The sequence below is a fragment of the Chlorocebus sabaeus genome, chromosome 17 (genome assembly GCF_047675955.1).
Source record: "Chlorocebus sabaeus isolate Y175 chromosome 17, mChlSab1.0.hap1, whole genome shotgun sequence".
Taxonomy (NCBI): domain Eukaryota; kingdom Metazoa; phylum Chordata; class Mammalia; order Primates; family Cercopithecidae; genus Chlorocebus; species Chlorocebus sabaeus.
The window spans coordinates 37,022,242-37,041,775 of record NC_132920.1 but is presented as its reverse complement, the minus strand read 5'-3'; the positions used below and the strand labels follow the sequence as shown (position 1 = coordinate 37,041,775).

The 19,534-nt window shown below is 44.3% G+C and overlaps 1 protein-coding gene across 7 annotated transcripts in view; it reads right to left on the bottom strand.

Moving 5' to 3' along the window:
- The window catches only part of C17H6orf89 (chromosome 17 C6orf89 homolog), a 41,106-nt gene that overhangs the window by 3,645 nt on the left and 17,927 nt on the right, over positions 1–19,534 (bottom strand). For 3 of the 7 annotated variants that reach the window (XM_038006023.2, XM_007972765.3, XM_007972767.3), the window contains 7 exons: positions 16,444–16,571; positions 16,010–16,217; positions 13,682–13,895; positions 5,401–5,552; positions 5,138–5,277; positions 3,260–3,389; positions 129–252 (listed from right to left, as the gene is read on the bottom strand). In XM_038006023.2, coding sequence (XP_037861951.2) covers positions 129–252; positions 3,260–3,389; positions 5,138–5,277; positions 5,401–5,552; positions 13,682–13,895; positions 16,010–16,198 — 949 coding nt within the window. In that variant the 5' untranslated portion in view covers positions 16,199–16,217; positions 16,444–16,571. Of the gene's footprint in view, positions 1–128; positions 253–3,259; positions 3,390–5,137; positions 5,278–5,400; positions 5,553–13,681; positions 13,896–16,009; positions 16,218–16,443; positions 16,572–17,844; positions 17,958–19,534 lie in introns of all 7 variants that reach the window. The other 4 variants (XM_007972766.3, XM_007972764.3, XM_073005939.1 and 1 more) reach the window with 3 other exon arrangements.

Here is a 19,534-nt window from a genome sequence, read left to right as displayed (position 1 = left end):
GGAGAATGTTATTTTTGATTCTACTAAATAGAACTTCTGTGAAGGCAGTACACGATTCTTAAAATAGCTTTTGAATTAAAAACTAAAAAGATCCATGGCTGACCCTGCCCTCCTGGGGCCCTACATACCGATATCTCCCGGCTCTATTGGCATGGCCACAGACTGACAATGTCTTCGGCACTGGAAGGGAGGGATGAGCTGCAACATGGCCTCGCCGCTGCCCATGATAAATAGGTCACGCATCTCATGCATCTGGAGGAAAGAACGAGGAGGGGAGGAAAAGGAAGGCAAAGAAAACAAAATAAAACCAGGGGCTTTAGTAAATAAAAATGCTTTCACATATGGCTCTGAGTTTTCTAGCCTGAGCGAAGAGGAAATAGAACCAATAACAAAAATTTGCAATTACGTCCAAAAGACAAAAACAAACTACTTCTCCTAAGAATGGCATCTCTTGGCACTAAGACCAGAGTAAAATCTCTTCTGTGGGTCTCCTAAAGAGACGCTGTGTGATTTAGTGGGCAATCCCCTCAGCGAGAGCCCCAGAGCAGATTCTGCATGAGCTTCATAATTTGCAACTAGTTTTAGCCACAGCTTCAAAGTAAGCCAAAGGAAAATACCTAATTGCAATTTAACAAAGGTAGTTCTAGCAGAAACCAACAAATGGTGTATACAACATTCTGAGATTCTGGGTTTGATGAAAACTTTTTAGATAAATAGACAATCGGGACATCCTTTGGGCACTCTTCCATGGAATGTTATTTCTTACTAGCAGGGCTCTGATAAGAACTGCACAGCAGTAAGTTTAAGTTTATACTGCCTGGCAAGACCCAGGGCAGCAGGCATGCCATGCTACTGATTAAAAACTAATGACACTAAGACTGGCCTCTGATTCTGAAAACTAAGGAGACAACCAGCATATGCACCTGCACAGGTAACTACTGCCCCTCTGAGGGCATGCTACTGCCGGCAACGGGCATTAAATGCAACCTGCTATGTGCCAGGGAAGGAGCTGTGAACCCTGGGGATGGGGCTGGGACCAGGGCAGGGAATAGGGATAAAGAGATGGGTCTTGCTGGGACATTTCTCCTTACCTTGATGATGACAGAAAACCCCTAGGGTCTCTTCTCTCATCTCTTCCTCCTATCTCCTGCCCTTCAGAGAAACCCTTTATACGCCCATATAAAGTGGGAGCTAGAAGTCTGACTCCCTGGGCCATGTCTTGGTTTTTCTCTTCACCATTCACGGCCTCCAGAGTCTTGGGTTTTGGCCCCGTCTTCCCCTGTCCCCAGCCCTGGTCTCTCTGTTGCTGCCACAGGCCTTGCCCATAATGTTTTCATGGCAACACTAGAGCCATTTCACCTGCTAATGTGGTGACAGGGACAAGCCTGGTCTTCAGCCAGCCTGCAGCTGACTGGCACTCACACTGGCGGAAGCCTTACCATCTGTAGTCCTCACAACAATCTCAGAAGGACCAAAACAAGTGTTTGTATCCTTCTTCACACAGGCCTGAAGCGGGTAGGGTCATAGTCATCCATTCCCAGGATGGGAAGAAACAGACAACAGGGCAGCACAGGCCAGCCCTAGGCCACACTGTGGAGTGGGTGAAGTGGGCCTTGGAGCCCCTCACCATCTCCCCGAGTGCCACTTAACAACCAGCTCCCCACTTCTGTCTTAAGGCTGCCTTTGGATACTGGGCCCACAGACACGTGACTTTAACAGGGCCCAGGGCCCAGGGCCCAGGGATGTGGACAACAGGGTGGGGTAACAAGGCTGCAGGGAAAGGAGAGCTCGGGCCAGGGTGGGGAAATAGATTCTCTAAGAAATCAGGCTCTCAGGAGTTTTGCCTGTTTGGCCACTGCCCTTCCCAAAACATCCTCGAGAACCACAGTATGACTTTGGTAAGCATTTGAGTAACTCTGTATTTACTCCTTTGGCTGGGCTCCTTGGTGTTGCGCAGGCTGGAGAAATTAACTCTGGTATTCAAGTGGTAAAACCAAGAGAAAGATAAAGGCCGTGTCCCAGAATTATATTTATGAAGATGAAATCATACAAGGGCCTGGAATTCTAGCCGGCGACAGCAGGATAAACTTCTTTAAAATCAGAGGCAAGAGCCCAGCATCTCCACCCCAGTGCTGGCAGACAGAACTTCTTACTTCTAGACAAAATGATTGTTTTTATAGACTTTTAAATTCCTTTAACACAATTCAGCAAATCTGGAGCCAAGCAATAGTATGAGGAGGTGGAAGCCATGGTCCAGAGTTGGTAGGGGGCCACAGTTTGGGAAATTTTTTTTTTTTTTAACCAAGGAAAATGCATGCTTTTAATTCTCCCAAACCAATCCAGGCTCAAAAACCTTCCTTAGGAATGAGACTTAACAAAAGGAGCAATTTAGAGAAAAGTAAACAGACACAAATGCAGAACAGCTTCTCCCAGTCCACTGGCCCCAGAGAGGTAACTTTGGCTCTGAGCACTTGGCCCCAGACTGAAGTGGGAAATGATGGGGGCAGAGTGGGCTTTTCCACCCCAGCTGGGCTGCCTGCCTATCAAATCTTTCCCAGGCTCCCACACTTTTTGCCTTTCAAGTTCTCTACCTGAAATCTCTTAATTGTTTATTTCTGGCAAAAACCACCCTGGGGGTTAGAGGGTAAAGGGAGTGTCCTTGGGCAACTCACTTAATCTCTCTGGGGCTCAGTTTCCTTATCCACAAAATGAAGTTATTCTGTTCTTCAAAATGAAGAAGTAAAGCTATTCCTTTATAGCTTTCTTTTCTTTTTTTAAAAAAATAGGGACAGGGTCTTGCTATATTGCCCAGGCTGGTCTGAAACTCCTAGGCTCAAGCAATCCTCTTGCCTCAGCCCCGCCAAGTGCTGGATTACAGGCGTGAGCGACCACCATCCATGGCTGCTTGCCTACTTTCCAATTTAAGGTAGGAATTTAAGGTAGGAAAGCCAGACTGATTGTACACTGAAGTCCTTCAAATTTTAAGATTTTACTTCTTTTAATATAGAAAAGTAGCTTGCCTTAGGTGTTAAGCGCAGGAGGCAGATTTGCAAGGTAACGACTTTCTGGAAACCTGCCTTCATGACAAGGTGTGCCCCTGCAAGTCTCCTGGCTAGCAGCAGGAGGGGAGAACTAGACTGTGTGGGTGTCCCCTCAATTCACCCTCTAAGCCAATATGCAGGGAAGGCCTTGGTTATGACATCAGTCCAGATCCCAAGTAAAGAAAATTCTAGATCCAAGTCCTCTCAAAATTTCCTACCTTACTCCCCACAACAGGTTCCGGGTGAAGAAGGAAGCACTTGTTTAAAGAGGCATCTTTTGGAAATGGCAGGTGAGTGAAAACAGGAAAAAGCTCACGTAACATTTGTGATCTGTTCAGAGGTCTTCTCCTATAGAAGTTTCAAATAGAAAAAAAGTAATTAAACTGGTCAAGCCAGTCCATGACTAAGAGAGAGCCAAGTAAGGGTGGGAAAACCGTGGGCGGTGGGTAAAGACGGAAAAATATGAGTACAGTATCTTAAGTACTAGGTCCCTGAAGAATAGTTGCACAGAGTCAATGAAGTATAACATGGACACAAACAGGCATAAACTCTACAGCCATGATTTGAACATGTGGGTGGAGTGTTTCTAAACTGCAGCTAAAACAATATATAGAGGAAGGAAAGAAACAATCTATTCATTCTATCTTGGAGAAGACTGAAGTAACAGCAGGCCAGGAGGGGGAAGGGAAGGAGAGAGAAGGAGGAAGGGACAAAAAGCTTGACCCTTCTTCTGAGGCAGAAGGAGACGCAGGGGGAAGCCTGCTCAGCTTGTTCAACTGGGCACTCTAGCACGCAAACAAACAGCACATTTACAGAAAGATAGAAGCATTAAGACATTAACAAAAAGCCTGAAAAAAGCCATTTTAATTATTTTGGAACAGTTCTAAGATGGAAACTGGTTTTCTTTTCTTACTAGGCAGCAACTTTAACCACAAGGAATGAACCATGTCTTCCGCTGGGCACAGGAGGGAACAGCAAGACAAACTGGGGTTTCGATCGTGGCTGGGTAACCTTAGGCAAGTTACTTAACCTCTCTGTTTCCCATTTTTCTTTCTTTCTCCCCCCTCCTTTTTGTTTTTTGAGACAGGGTCTCACTTTGTCGCCTAGGCTGGAGGGCAGTGGCGTGATCATGGTTCACTGCAGCCTCAACCTCCCAGGCTCAAGCCATCCTCCCAACTCAGCCTCCCAAATAGCTTGGATATTTTTTGTAGAGATGGGGTCTCCCTATGTTTCCCAGGCTGGTCTCGAACTCCTGGGCCCAAGTAATCTACCCGCCTCAGACTCCGAAAGTGTTGGGATTATAGGCATGAGCCACCACGCCTGGCTACTGATTCCCACTTGTCTGATCTGAAAAATGACAACAATCATTCCTACTTTCCAGAGTTATTATCAGTGCCCCCAGTGAGCCACAGACACTAAGCACCAACGCACACTGCCTGGCAGAAACAAGTGCCAAAAAATGCAATTCTCCTAATATTTGCACTCTCTCTTCAGTCCCCTGCGTGAGGCCACATTCTACATAAAATGCTAAACGCATACTTAGAAATAAATTATGACTCTATTAGACAAACTTGCCGTCTCCCGCTGGTGGTGCCCCTCCTTCTGACACACCTCTTCATCCATCCCCTTTCTCTCTCATCATTGGTTTATCAGTGGGATCCCAGCATTGGATTTGTAAAATGCTGGGCCTGTGGTAGTGGCTCAGTGATAGCTATTACTGTTTCGCGAGTATTTCTGGTCTGCCCCTTTCCTACTCACAAGCTAAGTGCCCCCATAGTCCACCCTCCACCCATTTTTTTCTGAGACAGAGCCTCATTCTGTTACCCAAGCTGGAGTGCAACAGTGCGATCTCAGCCCACAGCAACCTCTGCCTCCCAGGTTCAAGTGATTCTCGTGCCTCAGCCTCTAGAGTAGCTAGGATTACAGGCACGCACCACCACACGTGGCTAATTTTTGTATTTTAATAGAGATGGGGTTTTGCCATGTTGGCTAGGCTGGTCTCCAACTCCTAGGCTCAAGTGATCTGCCTGCCTCGGCCTCCCAAAGTGCTGGGATCACAGGCGTGAGCCACCATGCCCGGCCCTTTTCACACTCACCATGGATAAGGAAATGGGAACCACCGTTCAGGAAAGCAGCGCCACCACCTGGCGAAAAACCCTTCAGTGACGCCTTCTATCACCTCAGGGTACTGGCACAAAAAATGCTGAATCTCCTCTGACGACAGGGGCTTCCCCGTCTTGGCAAGGCAGGAAACAAAGTAAAACAAAACAACACAGAGTTACTTGTCAGAAATTTCCTAGAGTTTGACCTAGCCTTTAAGCAAGCAGCCAATCAGTGGGAGACTCAGGCTTCTGCTCACCTTGATCACCAGTGGATGGAGCCTCTCAAATTTCCTTGGGGCATCTTCCAGGAGCATCACCTTCAGGGGTTTTTGGGCACAGCCAGTGCAGTTGGCAGGAATGGGCTCTGACTCATTCTGCTCACAGTCCTTTGTCCACCAGGGGTCAAAGTCTGAGAGAGGAAGGGATATGGAGAAAGCAGATACTGAAAGAGCAGAAAGCAGATACTGAAAGAGCACAGCTGGTACATCCAGTAGCTCCAGCAACGCAACAAGAAAGGAAAGACATCAGAATGACTTTTATTTATTTATTTGTTTTGAGACAGAGTCTCACTCTGTCACCCAGGCTGGAGTGCAGTGGCACTGTCCAGCTCACTGTAACCCCTGCCTCCTGGGTTCAAGAGATTCTCCTGCCACAGCCTTCCGAGTAGCTGGAACTACGGGTGGCATGCCATCACACCTGGCTAATTTTTGTATTTTTAGTTAGAGCGGAGTCTTGCCCTGTTGCCCAGGCTGGTCTTGAATTCTTGGGCTCAAGTGATCTGCCCAAACGTCGGCCTCCCAAAGTGCCGGGATTACAGGCGCAAGCCACCGCATCCAGCCCATAATGATTTTTAAAACACACAATGATAAGCCCTGGAGACCGCCGAAAAGGTAAGGTCCACATGAAGCAGCCTCTGAGGAGGGAGTAGAGGACAGAGGCAGGAAGGAGAGGTACTCTTCTCTGTATACCTTTTTACACTTTGTGGAAAATATCTTTTAACCTGCACACGCATTTCCTAAATCAAATCAACAAATAAAGCGTAACAGCTAGGAAAAACTTTCAGCAGTGTGGAGCTAAAGATGTAGTTCTCCCAACATTTTCTAACCTATGACCCGTAGGGCTGAAATGTCTACAGCACAGGGGGGCTGGTGTGGATAGAAGGGTGACCCCATCATCGCTGTGCCCTAATGCACTTTTCACACATGCTGGATGTGTGCCTAGATCCTTGGTTCACAGGTACACATGGGAGCCAGGACTCTGGGAAGGAAGAGTGAGAAAAGGGCATAGAAGAGGGAAGGGATGGAGAGGGTAGACAGGACTTTTCTGGAGCCATCTTTGGAATAAAGTGAATTGTATCTGTCCATAAGACAGCCCTCTATCCCAGCTCAGGACGGGGTGGGACCGCCAGCCATAGTTTCCAGCCCCACATGCTGGTCAGAAATGGAAGACTCCCAACCCAGACCCTGCTGTGAGTGACAGCGGCTCCCTGACACGCCTGTCTGGTTTGGCTCCTTCTCTGAGGAGCTCTTGTTTCTGCACAGCCTTTCCCAGCTTCCCTCTGTTGCCATGCTGTTTATAATGTTATTTCATTATTTCTTGTTTACTTTCTGTTCCATTTTGGATTTCATCTGTGTTCTCTGAGAGATGTGTTTGTTTTAAACTCTGCTTTGAATCTAAAATGTTTCAGAAGATGGTTCTGATTAAAACCCAATGGAAACCAAATCAGGAGAGAGCCTACAACAAATGATAACAGACAACCAAATGTGGCTGAAACGAAGTCAAGTTTTTAAACCAATAAACATACTTGGAAACTGACTCTTAACCACAAAACATTTTCTGTGGTTGGCAGTAAGCGCTTTATCCTTGTTTTCTCTGAGGCAGTAGTAGTGGGGCATAGGAAATCCTTGTCAGGGAAGGACCGTGTTTGTTCTTGGCCGGTCTCCTGAGCATCCTCCATCTCTTGCAGATAGTATCTGTGTTTCCGGGAGTCAACTGCCACCTACCTTTCTCAGCCAGTCTCAACCTGCAGGAAGATTATTAGCCAGAGGATTACTGATACAGTCTGCTCCTGGGACGGCACCTCTCCTCCCACTGTGCTCCGGGGGTAGCTGACAACCCTTTAGTGCCACTTGTTTCAGTGGCACACTGAGGCTGCAAAGTTGCATTTTTCTTCTCTAATATTTTCAAATGTTTCCTATTCAGGGTCAAATACGACAAATTCTTGCCAATATGCAAAAATTCTGGGTAATGGACACACCATGAGGCATAATCATAACAACATGTTACAATTATATAGCAACGGAAGGGGAAGGAGAAAGAAAGCTAACGCACTGAGTGCTTGCCCTATGGTAGTCACTTTCCCATGTTATAGCATTTAATTTTCACTGTGTAATTACTGAGTAGGAGTCACTATTCTCATTCTGTGGATGAACAAACTGAAAGTCAGAGGTGATAGGAAGTTTCTGAGGTGCCAGAGTGTGGCAGGAAGAACACAGGAGATGCTGGGCGTGCAGTGGGGGTTTGGGTAAGGAAACAGGCTGCAGAGGGAGATGTGGTGAGGGCTTCCAGGGCTTGAAGCATGTCTGACTCCATTCAGAACAAAAAGAGGAACTGTTGGAGGCTTCTGAGCAGGAATTTCTCCATGTTCTAGGAAGATTATTCTGGATTGTGATTAGGGTGCCCTAGAAGAGAGGCTGGGAAAAGGAAGACCTGGTTATATTTTAGTTTTGCCCGTTTTTAGGGAAAGCGGGGGGGGGTTCCACTGTGATGAGAAGTGAAATATAATGAATGAGGCAGTGAGAATGGAAAAGAGGGGTGGATTCTAGAGGCAGTGAGGATGAAACCTACAGCCCCAAGCAGCACTACTGTGAATGTCTGCACTACGCTGTCCTCTTGGTCAGTGTCATCATGCTATCGCCCATGTCTAGTGTTCATCTAGGGAACGTCATCTCCAGATTTATTATGACACTTTTCTGCAGCAGTGTGTCATATTCCAACAGAATCAGTTAATTATGACAATCTTCCCAGGAGATGAGAGTAAAGCACCAGGAGAAAGGGGCACCTTCCTCGAATTTGTACAAAGGTGCTGCATGGGCTAGCAGCGAGCAGCTCTTAACCTAAGAGTTAGGAGAATTATTTTAACTACAACTTTTTCTTTTTGAGATGGAGTCTCGGTCTGTCACCCAGGCTGGAGTGCAGTGGCACGATCTCGGCTCACTGCAACCTCCGCCTCCCGGGGTCAAGCGATTCTCCTGCCTCAGCCTCCCAAGTAGCTGGGATTACAGGTGCCTGCCACCAAGCTCGGCTCATTTTTGTATTTTTAGTAGAGACGGGGTTTCACCATGTTGGCCAGGCTGGTCTCAAACTCCTGACCTCAGATGATCCACCAACCTCAGCCTCCCAAAGTGCTGGGATTACAAGCGTGAGCCACTGCGCCCAGTCCAGCCTAATTTATTTAATTTTAATTTTATTCTGAGCTTTAGATATTCTTGGGATTTCCAGGTGGAGATGCCTTTAAAAAGCAGGTAGAAGAAAACCCAGTAAAGGGAAATCAAGAAAGAAAAAGAAAGTAGGAATAGCAAACTGAAAGAAAAACTTGGAGGTGGTGTTCCTTGAGGGTCTAAGAACACAAGTAAAAAACTGTTAGTACTAAAAAGAGAATTTAATAAGGTGACAGAATACAAGACACAGATTTTCAGATACAGATTTTTACAAGATACAGATTTTCTGTCTGTTTTGTTCACCGCTTTGTTGAGAACAGTGCCTGGCATATAGAGCAAGGTCTCAATAAACATTTATTGAATGAGTGAATGAAGTTGGGGAGAGGGAGGAAGGGATGGAAGGAGGAAAAGGAGGGAGGAAGGCAGGAAGGCAGGTAGGAAGGCTGATTTTTCAGAAGTTTTAACAACAGAATCAAGTCCATGGGGAGAAAAATCAAATGAGCAATCTGGATTCACAGAAACCTCAAAATAAAGATAAAATAAATATAACCTCATGATTTCTTACATTATAAATGCACCCGAGAAAAAGCTGCAAAGCCCATGACCAAGTTCCCATGACGTTAACTAGTGTGTGCTCAATATTTAATCAGGCTGTTCTCCGGAAGCTTGTTTTTGCATAGCACCTCTTCTAGTACCCTGGGCATGAGGCAGGGGTGAAGCCTTGACAGTGAAGGAGGCTTTTGCCAGGTCCCTGCATGTGTGGCACCATGCCCAGAGCCATTTTCACACACTGCAGAGAGGGAAAGAGCCCAAGAAATCATTTTACCAACAGCCTTGCCTCCAGGAAGCAATGCATTTGAACCACTCCAAACCACAGACAAAGTCTATTTTCATGAGTTTTCACTTGTACAACAATTTGTTTCTTAATGTGAAAATTTATTATCAAAAACACAGCAAAGGAAAAAATTAAAAATAAACAAATGTGAGACTTCAGATAAGTCAGTCAATCCCCTTGCACATTAGTTTCCTCATCTTTGAAATGAACATAAAAACAGTATCTACCTTATGTGACTGCTATGAAGACTGAGATATACATATAAAGTACACGGCACAGTACCTGGTATACAGTAAGTGCTTGACAGAGCCATTATTATCACAGAAGGTAAGCTTATTTTGCAAACAAAAGAGTAAGGTTTTCCTTGAGGTCTAAGCAGTTCATCTTTGAGCACAGGTCTGGACTCTCTAAGTCTCCCTAGGTTCTTAGTTTGAGGCCAATAAATGATCTGTTATTTCCAAAACTTCTTGATGTTGCTGGATCTACTTCATCCTTCCTTTGAAGGTCACTGGATGCATCAAGTTCCAAATGTGTGCCTTTTCACTGTATGTGAGAACTATCCCAGGCTTCTTCAGTAAAAATGAATGTGTTATTTTTAAATTGGCCAGAAAATGACCAAAGTAAACAAAATAATTGGCCGAACATGCTGGTGCTTGGCTTGACTGGGGGCAGAGATGGCAGGCAGTAAGTGTGGTATCTTGGACAGAATGCTAGAGGGGGTTAAAAAACTAGGGTTCAATTGTGATTTTGTCAGTTTTAGCTGGGTAAGCAAGCTCTTTTACCTCTCCTGGCCTCAGTCACCTCTTTTATAAAATGGGGTATGTACCAGATTAAATCTAAAATTCTTTTTCAGCTTTAAGACTCAATGATTCCATGGAAATGGTAAAAACCAAGGGGATGGTTGGCAGGAGTAAAGGGACTATAAAGATATGAGTCCAGGAGGGGAGAAAAAAACTAAGAATGTGAATGTAAAGAGAAAACTCTGGGTAAGAGGAAGGATTAAGTCAGTCAAATATTATCCATATGGGTGCAGACTAGGAGGATGAGCTGGACTGAATGTCTAAGACAAGACCAGGTCAGGAAAATTCTAAAGGGTCCATAGCTTGAAAGACCACTTATCTTTGGAACAGTTAGAAAGAACATTGTCTCTTCAGGGACTAGGAAGTTAAGAGAAAGTAACTGATGATCTGAGAGAGAGAGAGTGTAGAACTCCAACATCAGACTTAAAGCTAGACTCTTCAGGTCTACCGCATGGCTACAGACTACTCACATCAGAGGTGAAGGGCTCAGACTCTGAAGACTGGCTGCCTGGGTTCAAATCATGGCTCCATGACTAGACTTGGGACCTTGAGCAAGTGACCTAACTGTACTGTGCCTCAGTGTCCTCATCTGTAAAATGGGCATAAAACCTGAAGCTACCCTATAGGGATGTTGTCAAGATTAAATAAGCTGATATATGGAAAGTCCCTGAACAGGGTCTGGCATCTGGTAAGTAATAAGCAAGTATCAGTTTATTTACTTATTTTTTGCTGCAGAGTGGGATGTTTCCATGACTCGCTATGAAGTCACTTCATTCTTCTTATTGAGAGCATTTAGGGGCAGGATTTCCTCCTATCTAAGGCTGAAATCTAGAAAAAGAACCCCACTTCTGTCACCTTTTTGTTCCCTGGGTGGGGTCGGGGGGAAACTTCTAGTCACTGGTGATGGTGCCTCTTATATATCACCAAGGCTGCAGCTGCCCTCCATCATTCCTGAGGTGCCACTGCAAGGAGCACCAGATGACCCTGGGAGGGTGAGACAGGCCAGCACTTCAGGAAACCATATGGGGTTTCCTTTGGGGCATCTGCCACACCATTCTCCCCTTGCATTTACTTTAAAAGCACAGCTAAGTAATCCTAACTTGAAGGTAGTTGTTTTCTGACACCGGGACATTAAAAATGATCTATTTTTACTTTTCCTGCCCTCTTACAGGCCCAGATTAAGTTGCATTTAATTCTCCCTCATGTGTTTCTGTTGACCCTTCATATAATTATGCATTTTTAACTTTTCTTCCAAATGCTATGCAAAATGCTGTTAGTTTCACATGTCTACAACTTCCCAGAATTATCATCCATAGGAAAATATGGTGCTTCCACGTCCACATTTACAAGTAAAAACAGCACTTTAATAGAATCAACAACATTAAAGAGCTAAAGCCACACCCTTCCAATGCTCACTAGCTCTCTCTGCAACTGAGCTCCAAGGACTTGTTTTATTTCCATCTGCAAGGCAAAATATTGATTTGAAGTGGTCCAAATCATCCTGCTTGTTGACAAGACACTAATGTTTCTGGAATGTTTAAACTATGATTTAGAGAAGGAGCAAGCAGTGTTCACTGAGGATGCCCCATTTCTCAATTCAACCGTGTATGGAGATTTACTTCATAGGACCAGGGAAGAAGATAATGCCATCAACCAGATCGTGAAAACTCATCAGGAGTTGCCATTAGGGAGGTTGTCGGGGGAAGACAGTCAGGAAAGGAGACTGGTGTGTCTGAGGAAGAGGCACAGACTGGCCCAACTGACAAGTTTCTCTCGCTGTTTCCTCCAAATGCTCTGAACCGTTCTGATAGGAGTTTGAGACTGCATTTTTTTTTTTTTTTCCAGCTCTGTTGATGACATTTCAAAAACAACCTTCCCAATAAATTCAAGGAAGTTATATCTGGAATTTTCAAATGAAATATCTGAGCTGTTGATTTTTAAAAAAACAAAAACTCATGAGGTGGAGTTCTTGTCTTACAATGTTCCCTTCCTCTGAGTTTGATACAATTTTGGAAACCTTTCCATGACTTCCTCAAGTGTACAAAAATAGCTTTCAATGGAGACCCAATCCAAGGGATGATTTTTATGACTGATTAGGTCTTAAAGAATGACATTATGATTATAAAGCTTAAATACATTTTTTCTGAAAGCATTTTTCCTAAAAGTTATGACACATTCTAAAAGTTTCAGAACATGGTTACACAATAAATTCTATAATCCATTTGTGATATTAATATACATATTATTCTAAATTGCCAAATAAGATAAACATCACCAAAAAAATCCCAAAATAGGCCGGGCGCGGTGGCTCATGCCTGTAATCCCAGCACTTTGGTAGGCCAAGACAGGCAGATCACGAGGTCAGGAGATCAAGACCATCCTGGCTAACACGGTGAAACACTGTCTCTATTAAAAATACAAAAAAATTAGCTGGGCGTGGTGGTGGGCGCCTGTAGTGCCAGCTACTTGGGAGGCTGAGGCAGGAGAATGGCATGAATCCGGGAGGCGGAGCTTGCAGTGAGCTGAGATCACACCACTACACTCCAGCCTGGGTGACAGAGTGAGACTCGGTCAAAAAAAAAAAAAAAAAAACCCAAAATAATATCCCCCTTTCTCAAAAAGTAAATTTCTTTACACACACACACACACACACACACACACACACACACACACAAAATTGGAGGCAGGGTCTCGCTATGTTGCCCAGGTTGGTCTTAAACTCCTGGACTCAATCAATCCTTTTGCCTTAGCTTCCCAAATTGCTAGGATTATAGTTGTAAACCACCGCATCCAGCCCGAAAAAGTAAATTTCGACTCGTATTACATGTTACACTATTCTCAAAAGGAAACCCCTCAAATAGTCTGTCAAACTATGAATTCTTACGCCACTGATGCACCGTTACTAAATTTATGTGTTTTTAAAATTCGATTTACTGGCAAAATTGATACACTTTTGAGCACTAAATTAAATGAGCTGTGACAGACAGAAGGACTAAACTGAAAGAGTGGGATATACTTAGGCAAAAACCTAGCCCAACAGGCCAAGGACTGTTAGAGGACCTTTAGAAGCAAGCTGAACTCAGTTGCTTTCAATAAACCAATACCTATGTACTAAATATGCATTATGGACAGGAATCACAGGAGAGAAAAGGATGAGATACAATCAAATCCTTTTTATGGGCAACACATTCGTCCCCATCATGTGTGTTCTGGAATTTGGGGGTGTGAATTTGGCTCTATCAGATGTTCCTCTAGCAAGTTTCTTAATCTCTCTGAGTCTTGGTTTCTTAATCTGTAAAATGGGGATAATAAACCCCATCCCACAGAGTTTTAGTGGGGACTGAATTAAAGGAGACAATATAGGAAGGGTGCCTCTCATTAGGTATCAATAAATGTTACTTCCTTTCCTATCATATACTGTCAAGAACACTATATCTAATAAGTAGTAAATGTTGCATTTTACCTGGAAAGGGTCTGTCTTCATCACCCCCATGCAGAGGAACTCCCTTGTTTTCTGACATGTACTTCTTCGTAATGGGCAAGGACATCAGTCTAATGTGATGGATGAGTGAGCGCCAGGTGTGAGCTCCAGAAAGCACTGGCTCAGGTGCTAATGGGCTGAAAGGTTGAATCACAAAGTAGGCAGTGAGCAAGATTAATCCCAAGGTTGCGAGAACCTACAAGGAAAGGTAGAAAAGGCATTAATAATCATCCCAGCAAACAAATACCTTAATACCAAGAAAAACAAAACAAAACAAAATAGGCCTCTTCTGCTATTTCCAATGTGCCTTAAGAACCAACCCACTTTCATAAACAAATCACTTATGTTTACTTCTGGAAGAATTTAGAATTTGAGAACTATGGGGACTGCAAGGCTCACCAAGCTGCTACCATATAATCAGTGTATTTTTAAATCCACCATTTAAAAATACACAAAGGGGGCTGGGTGCAGTGGCTCACACCAGTAATCCCAGCACTTTGGGAGGCTGAGGCAGGTGGATCACGAGGTCAGGAGATCAAGACTATCCTGGCTAACACAGTGAAACCCCGTCTCTACTAAAAATACAAAAAATTAGCCAGGTGTGGTGGTGGGCGTAGTCCCACCTACTTGGGAGGCTGAGGCAGGAGAATCACTTGAACCTGGGAGGCGAAGCTTGCGGTGAGCCAAGATCGCACCACTGCACTCCAGCCGGGGTGACAGAGCAAGACTCCATCTCAAAAACAACAACAACAACAACAACAAAAACACAAAGGGGCTGTGCGCAGTGGCTCACACCTGTAATCCCAGTACTTTGGGAGGCCAAGGCAGGTGGACCACCTGAGGTCAGGAGTTTGAGACCAGCTTGGCCAACATGGTGAAACCCCACCTCTACTAAAAATACAAATATTAGGCCGGGCACAGTGGCTCATGCCTGTAATCCTAGCACTTTGGGAGGCTGAGGTGGGTGGATCACCTGAGGTCAGGAGTTCGAGACCAGCCTGACCAACATAGTGAAACTCCCATCTCTAATAAAAATACAAAATCAGCCAGGCATGGTTGCACATGCCTGTAATCCCCGCTACTTGGGAGGCTGAGGCAGGGCAATTGTTTGAACCTGGGAGGCAGAGGTTGCAGTGAGCCAAGATCATGCCATTGCACTCTAGCCTGGGCAACAAGAGTGAAACTCTATCTCAAAAAACTAATAAATACATACATAAAGGCTGGGTGCAGTGGCTCAGGCCTGTTACCCTAGCACTTTGGGAGACTGAGGCGGGCAGATCACTTGAGTCCAGGAGTTTGAGACCAGTCTGGGAAACATGGAAAAACCCCACCTCTACAAAAAATAGAAAAATTAGCCAGGTGTGGTGGCGCATGCCTGTGATCCCAGGTACTTGGGAGGCTGAGATGGGAGGATCACCTGAGTCTGGGAGTTTGAGGCTGCAGTGAGCCATGATGGCACCACGGCACTCCAGCCTGGGCAACGGAGTGTGACCTTGACTAGAAAAATAAAAATTTGGCCAGGCGCAATGGCTCAGGCCTGTAATTCTAGCACCTTGGGAAGCTGAAGCAGGCAGATCACTTGAGATCGGGAGTTCAGGACCAGCCTGACCAACATGGAGAAACCCTGTCTCTACTCAATTTTGAACCTGGGAGGCGGAGGTTGCAGTGAGCTGAGATCATGCCACTGCACTTCAGCCTGGGCAACAGAGCGAGATTTGGTCTCAAAAAAGAAAAAAAAAACACAAGGAGGACAGGTGTGGTGGTTCATGCCTGTAATCCAAGCACTTTGGGAGGCTGAGGCAGGTGGATCACCTGAGGTCGGGAGTTCAAGACCAGACTGACCACCATGGAGAAACTCTGTCTCTACTAAAAATACAAAATTAGCCCAGTGTGGTGGTGCACGCCTGTAATCCCAGCCACTGGGGAGGCTGAGGCAGGAGAATCACTTGAACCCAGGAGGTAGAGGTTGCGGCGAGCTGAGATCGCACCATTGCACTCCAGCCTAGGCATCAAGAGTGAGACTCCGTCTCAAAAAAAACCACACGCACACACAACAAACAAATAATAATAATAATAATAAAATAAATAATAATATGCAAATATAATTTAACTATAAATATGCAGCTTTCATCTAGGACCTTTAACAACACAGTCAAATTTCCTAGTAACACACAGTAACAAGAGCAAAGGCCAATTCATTCGCAGAAAAACCAAGGCTCAGTGGTGGGATCAGTCAACAACAGCATTTGTGAAGAATGTTGAAGAGTTTGTGCTCTGTTGAAGCAACTACCAACTCAGGAAACATTTTACCTTATACACAACTATAAGGAGAGGATACTGTGGGGGGGGCCTCTGAGGTTCATTCTTTTCCAGCAGTTGTCTGATAAATTTTTCAATTGCCTTCTCTGACATGCCACACTGATGGCCTGTCTGTCTCACCAAATCAACAGTCTCTGCAAGTTTGTCATAAATGCTGAGCTCGTTGGCAGCAAGATCCATGTCTTCCAATATAAAATCCCTGAGAGAGACGGAGAGAAAATAAATGTAAAAAGAAAGGTGGTTTATTTAGGTACTTCCTCTTCAAAGCTACTTGACCATCTGTAAAGAAGGACCTGTTCTGTGTTTTCTGCAATCCTCTCAGACCAATACTTTTATAAAACACAATGAATACGTAGAGACAATGTCAAATTGCCAAACAAGTTTTAAAATACTAGTTAACTGTGGGCCAGGAACAGTTTACAGACCTGCACTAGTTCCCAAACACTGAGGAGCACTGGTCTGGAGCACAATATATCCTAATGGGACTCTGAAGCACTAACGACATCCAAAAAAGATTTCTGACACCAATGATGGGAGATCTGCTACTGATTTCCTAAAATAAAAAAAATGGATTATGCATAGTGTTGTTGATCAATTATTTCTTTCCAATTATACCAGATAGATTTTTAGCAACACAAGAGGAAGAACTGGGCCGGGCGTGGTGGCTCAATCCTGTAATCCCAGCACTTTGGGAGGCCGAGACGGGCGGATCACGAGGTCACAAGATCGAGACCATCCTGGCTAACACGGTGAAACCCCGTCTCTACTAAAAAATACAAAAAACTAGCCGGGCGAGGTGGCGGACACCTGTAGTCCCAGCTACTCCGGAGGCTGAGGCAGGAGAATGGCGTAAACCCGGGAGGCGGAGCTTGCAGTGAGCTGAGATCTGGCCACTGCACTCCAGCCTGGGCAACAGAGCAAGACTCTGTCTCAGAAAAAAAAAAAAAAAAAAAAAAAAAAGAGGAAGAACTGATCGCTGAAGATTACTGAAGGTGACTGCAGAGCAAAGATTTCAGACAACACAAAAACCATGGCATGTGGCTTGCAGTCCTCACACTTTTCTTTCTACTTCTTTTTTAAATTTCTTCTAGAGCAAACAGAGTCCTCATGCTTTTCTACAAATACAATTTTAGAAAATAAAGGGCATATTTTATTTGTATTTTATATACTTAAAAGACTTAAGATTTTTAACTAATTTAAAAATTCAATTTGTGTTCTTATAGTTATTTTAAAGCCAGATTGTTTCATCATGTCCAGAGAACAAAAGGTAAAAACTAATGGGGCAAAGTAGAGTTCTCTCTGTATCATTTGTAAAATGAAATTAAATAGTTCCAAGGCTGGGCGCAATAGCTCATGTCTGTAATCCCAGCACTTTGGGAGGCCAGGGCAGGAGGATCGTTTGAGACCTGAAGTTTAAGACCAGCCTGGGCAATATAATGAGACTTCGCCTCTACAAAAAAAGAAAAGAGGCCAGGCGCGGTGGCTCATGCCTATAATCCCAGCACTTTGGGAGGCCGAGGCAGGCGGATCACCTGAGGTCAGGAGTTTAAGACCAGCCTGACCAACATGGAGAAACCCTGTCTCTACTAAAAATACTAAATTAGCTGGGTGTGGTAGCGGGTGCCTGTAATCCCAGCTACTCGGGAGGCTGAGGCAGGAAAATCTCTTGAACTTGGGAGGTGGAGGTTGCGGTGAGCCGAGATCACGCCATTGCACTCCAGTGTGGGCAACAAGAGCGAAACTCCATCTCAAAAAAAAAAAAAAGAAAGAAAGAAAAAGAAAAGAAAAACAAATTTTAGAAATCAGCTTTGCCTGGTGGCACACACCTGTAGTCCCAGCTACTTGGGAGGCTGGGGTGGGAGGATTGCTTGAGCCTAGGAGTTTGAGGCTGCAGTGAGCTACTGCACTCCAGCCTGGGAGACAGAACGAGATCCCATCTCTGGAGAAATACAATAAGATAAAATAATTAAATAGCTATTTTAAAAAGTGTTTATGTTACAGAACAATAATATTTTTCTTCATTTACAGGAGGAAGAAGAGTGCTTCTTTGGGTTTGTGCTCTCTTCTACTGGGCTTTATGTATTTATTTATTTTTAATACAGAGGGTCCTTTTATATCACATACTTCATTCCTACAGTGCTTCTAGCCTCAAAAAGTACTGGCATAGTACATGTGTATTCTCTCAGTAAGGTGATGCTGCCACCTGTAGGGTGGAGGACATAGTCACGTTGTTACAACACAACCCAGCACACACCAGCACATCTCCTCTTCCAAGCAGTGTGCCTCCCAATCACTCCTTTCTGGTCCTCTTTATGACTATTAAGTGTTTAGTTCATTAGGTCTTAACCTGGTTTGCACATGAGAATCACCTAGAAAGCATTTCATAAATGCTCATACCTGGGCATCAACTCAGACCAATTAAATCAGAATCAGAAGACTTCCAATGGTGGATTAAAAGGCATGCAATCTAGACTTTGAGGAACTGGGGGAATGAGAGAAGAGCCCACCACACTATACCCCCCACATTCAGATAAAAAGCCAGTAGAAACTACAGTTGAGACTTCAACAACATGGGTTTGAACTATGTGGGTACACTCAAAAGCTGTTTTTTTTTCTACCAACCCAGGATTGAAAATATACTATTTTCAGGATGCAAAAACTGCGTATACATATACAGAGGGATGACTTTTTGTATAAACAGGTTCTGCAGAATTGATTGTGAAACTTGAATATGCAAGGATTTGGTGTATGTGGAGATCCTGGAACAAATACCCCACATATACCAAGGGACAGCTATACATTTTTTAATGTATTATTTTCAATACATGATGCTAGGACCACTGGATATCCACACATGAAAAAATGAAGTTGGACCTTTCTTTTCTTTTTTTTTTTTTGAGACAGAGTCTTGCTCTGGTCACCCAGGCTGGAGTGCAGTGACGCGATCTTTGCTCACTGCCACTTCTGCCTCCCGGGTTCAAGTGATTCTCCTGCCTCAGCCTCCCAAGTAGCTGGGATTACAGGTACCCGCCACCACGCCTGGCAAATTTTTTTGTATTTTTAGTAGAGAAGGGGTTTCACCATGTTGGCCAGGCTGGTCTCGAACTCCTGACCTCAGGCAATCCACCCACCTCAGCCTCCCAAAGTCCCGGGATCACAGGTGTGAGCCACCATGCCCGGCCCTTTCTTTATACTATACATAAAAATTAACTCAAAATGGATCAACTACCTAAATTTATAAGCTAAAACGATAAAACTTCAAAGAAAACACAGGGAGGGAGACTTCATGATTCTGGGATTCAGCAACGGTTTCTTAGATATGACACCAAAAGAACAAGCAACAAAAGAAAAAATAAATTGGACTTTATCAAAATTAAAAACTTTTTGTAGAAGACAAGGGAAGGGGGAAAACTTTAAAAATTCTGCGTCTCAATACCATCAAGAAAGTAAAATGACAACCCACAGAATGGGAGAAAAATTTTGCAAATTATGTACCTGATAAGGGGGTGGTCTATA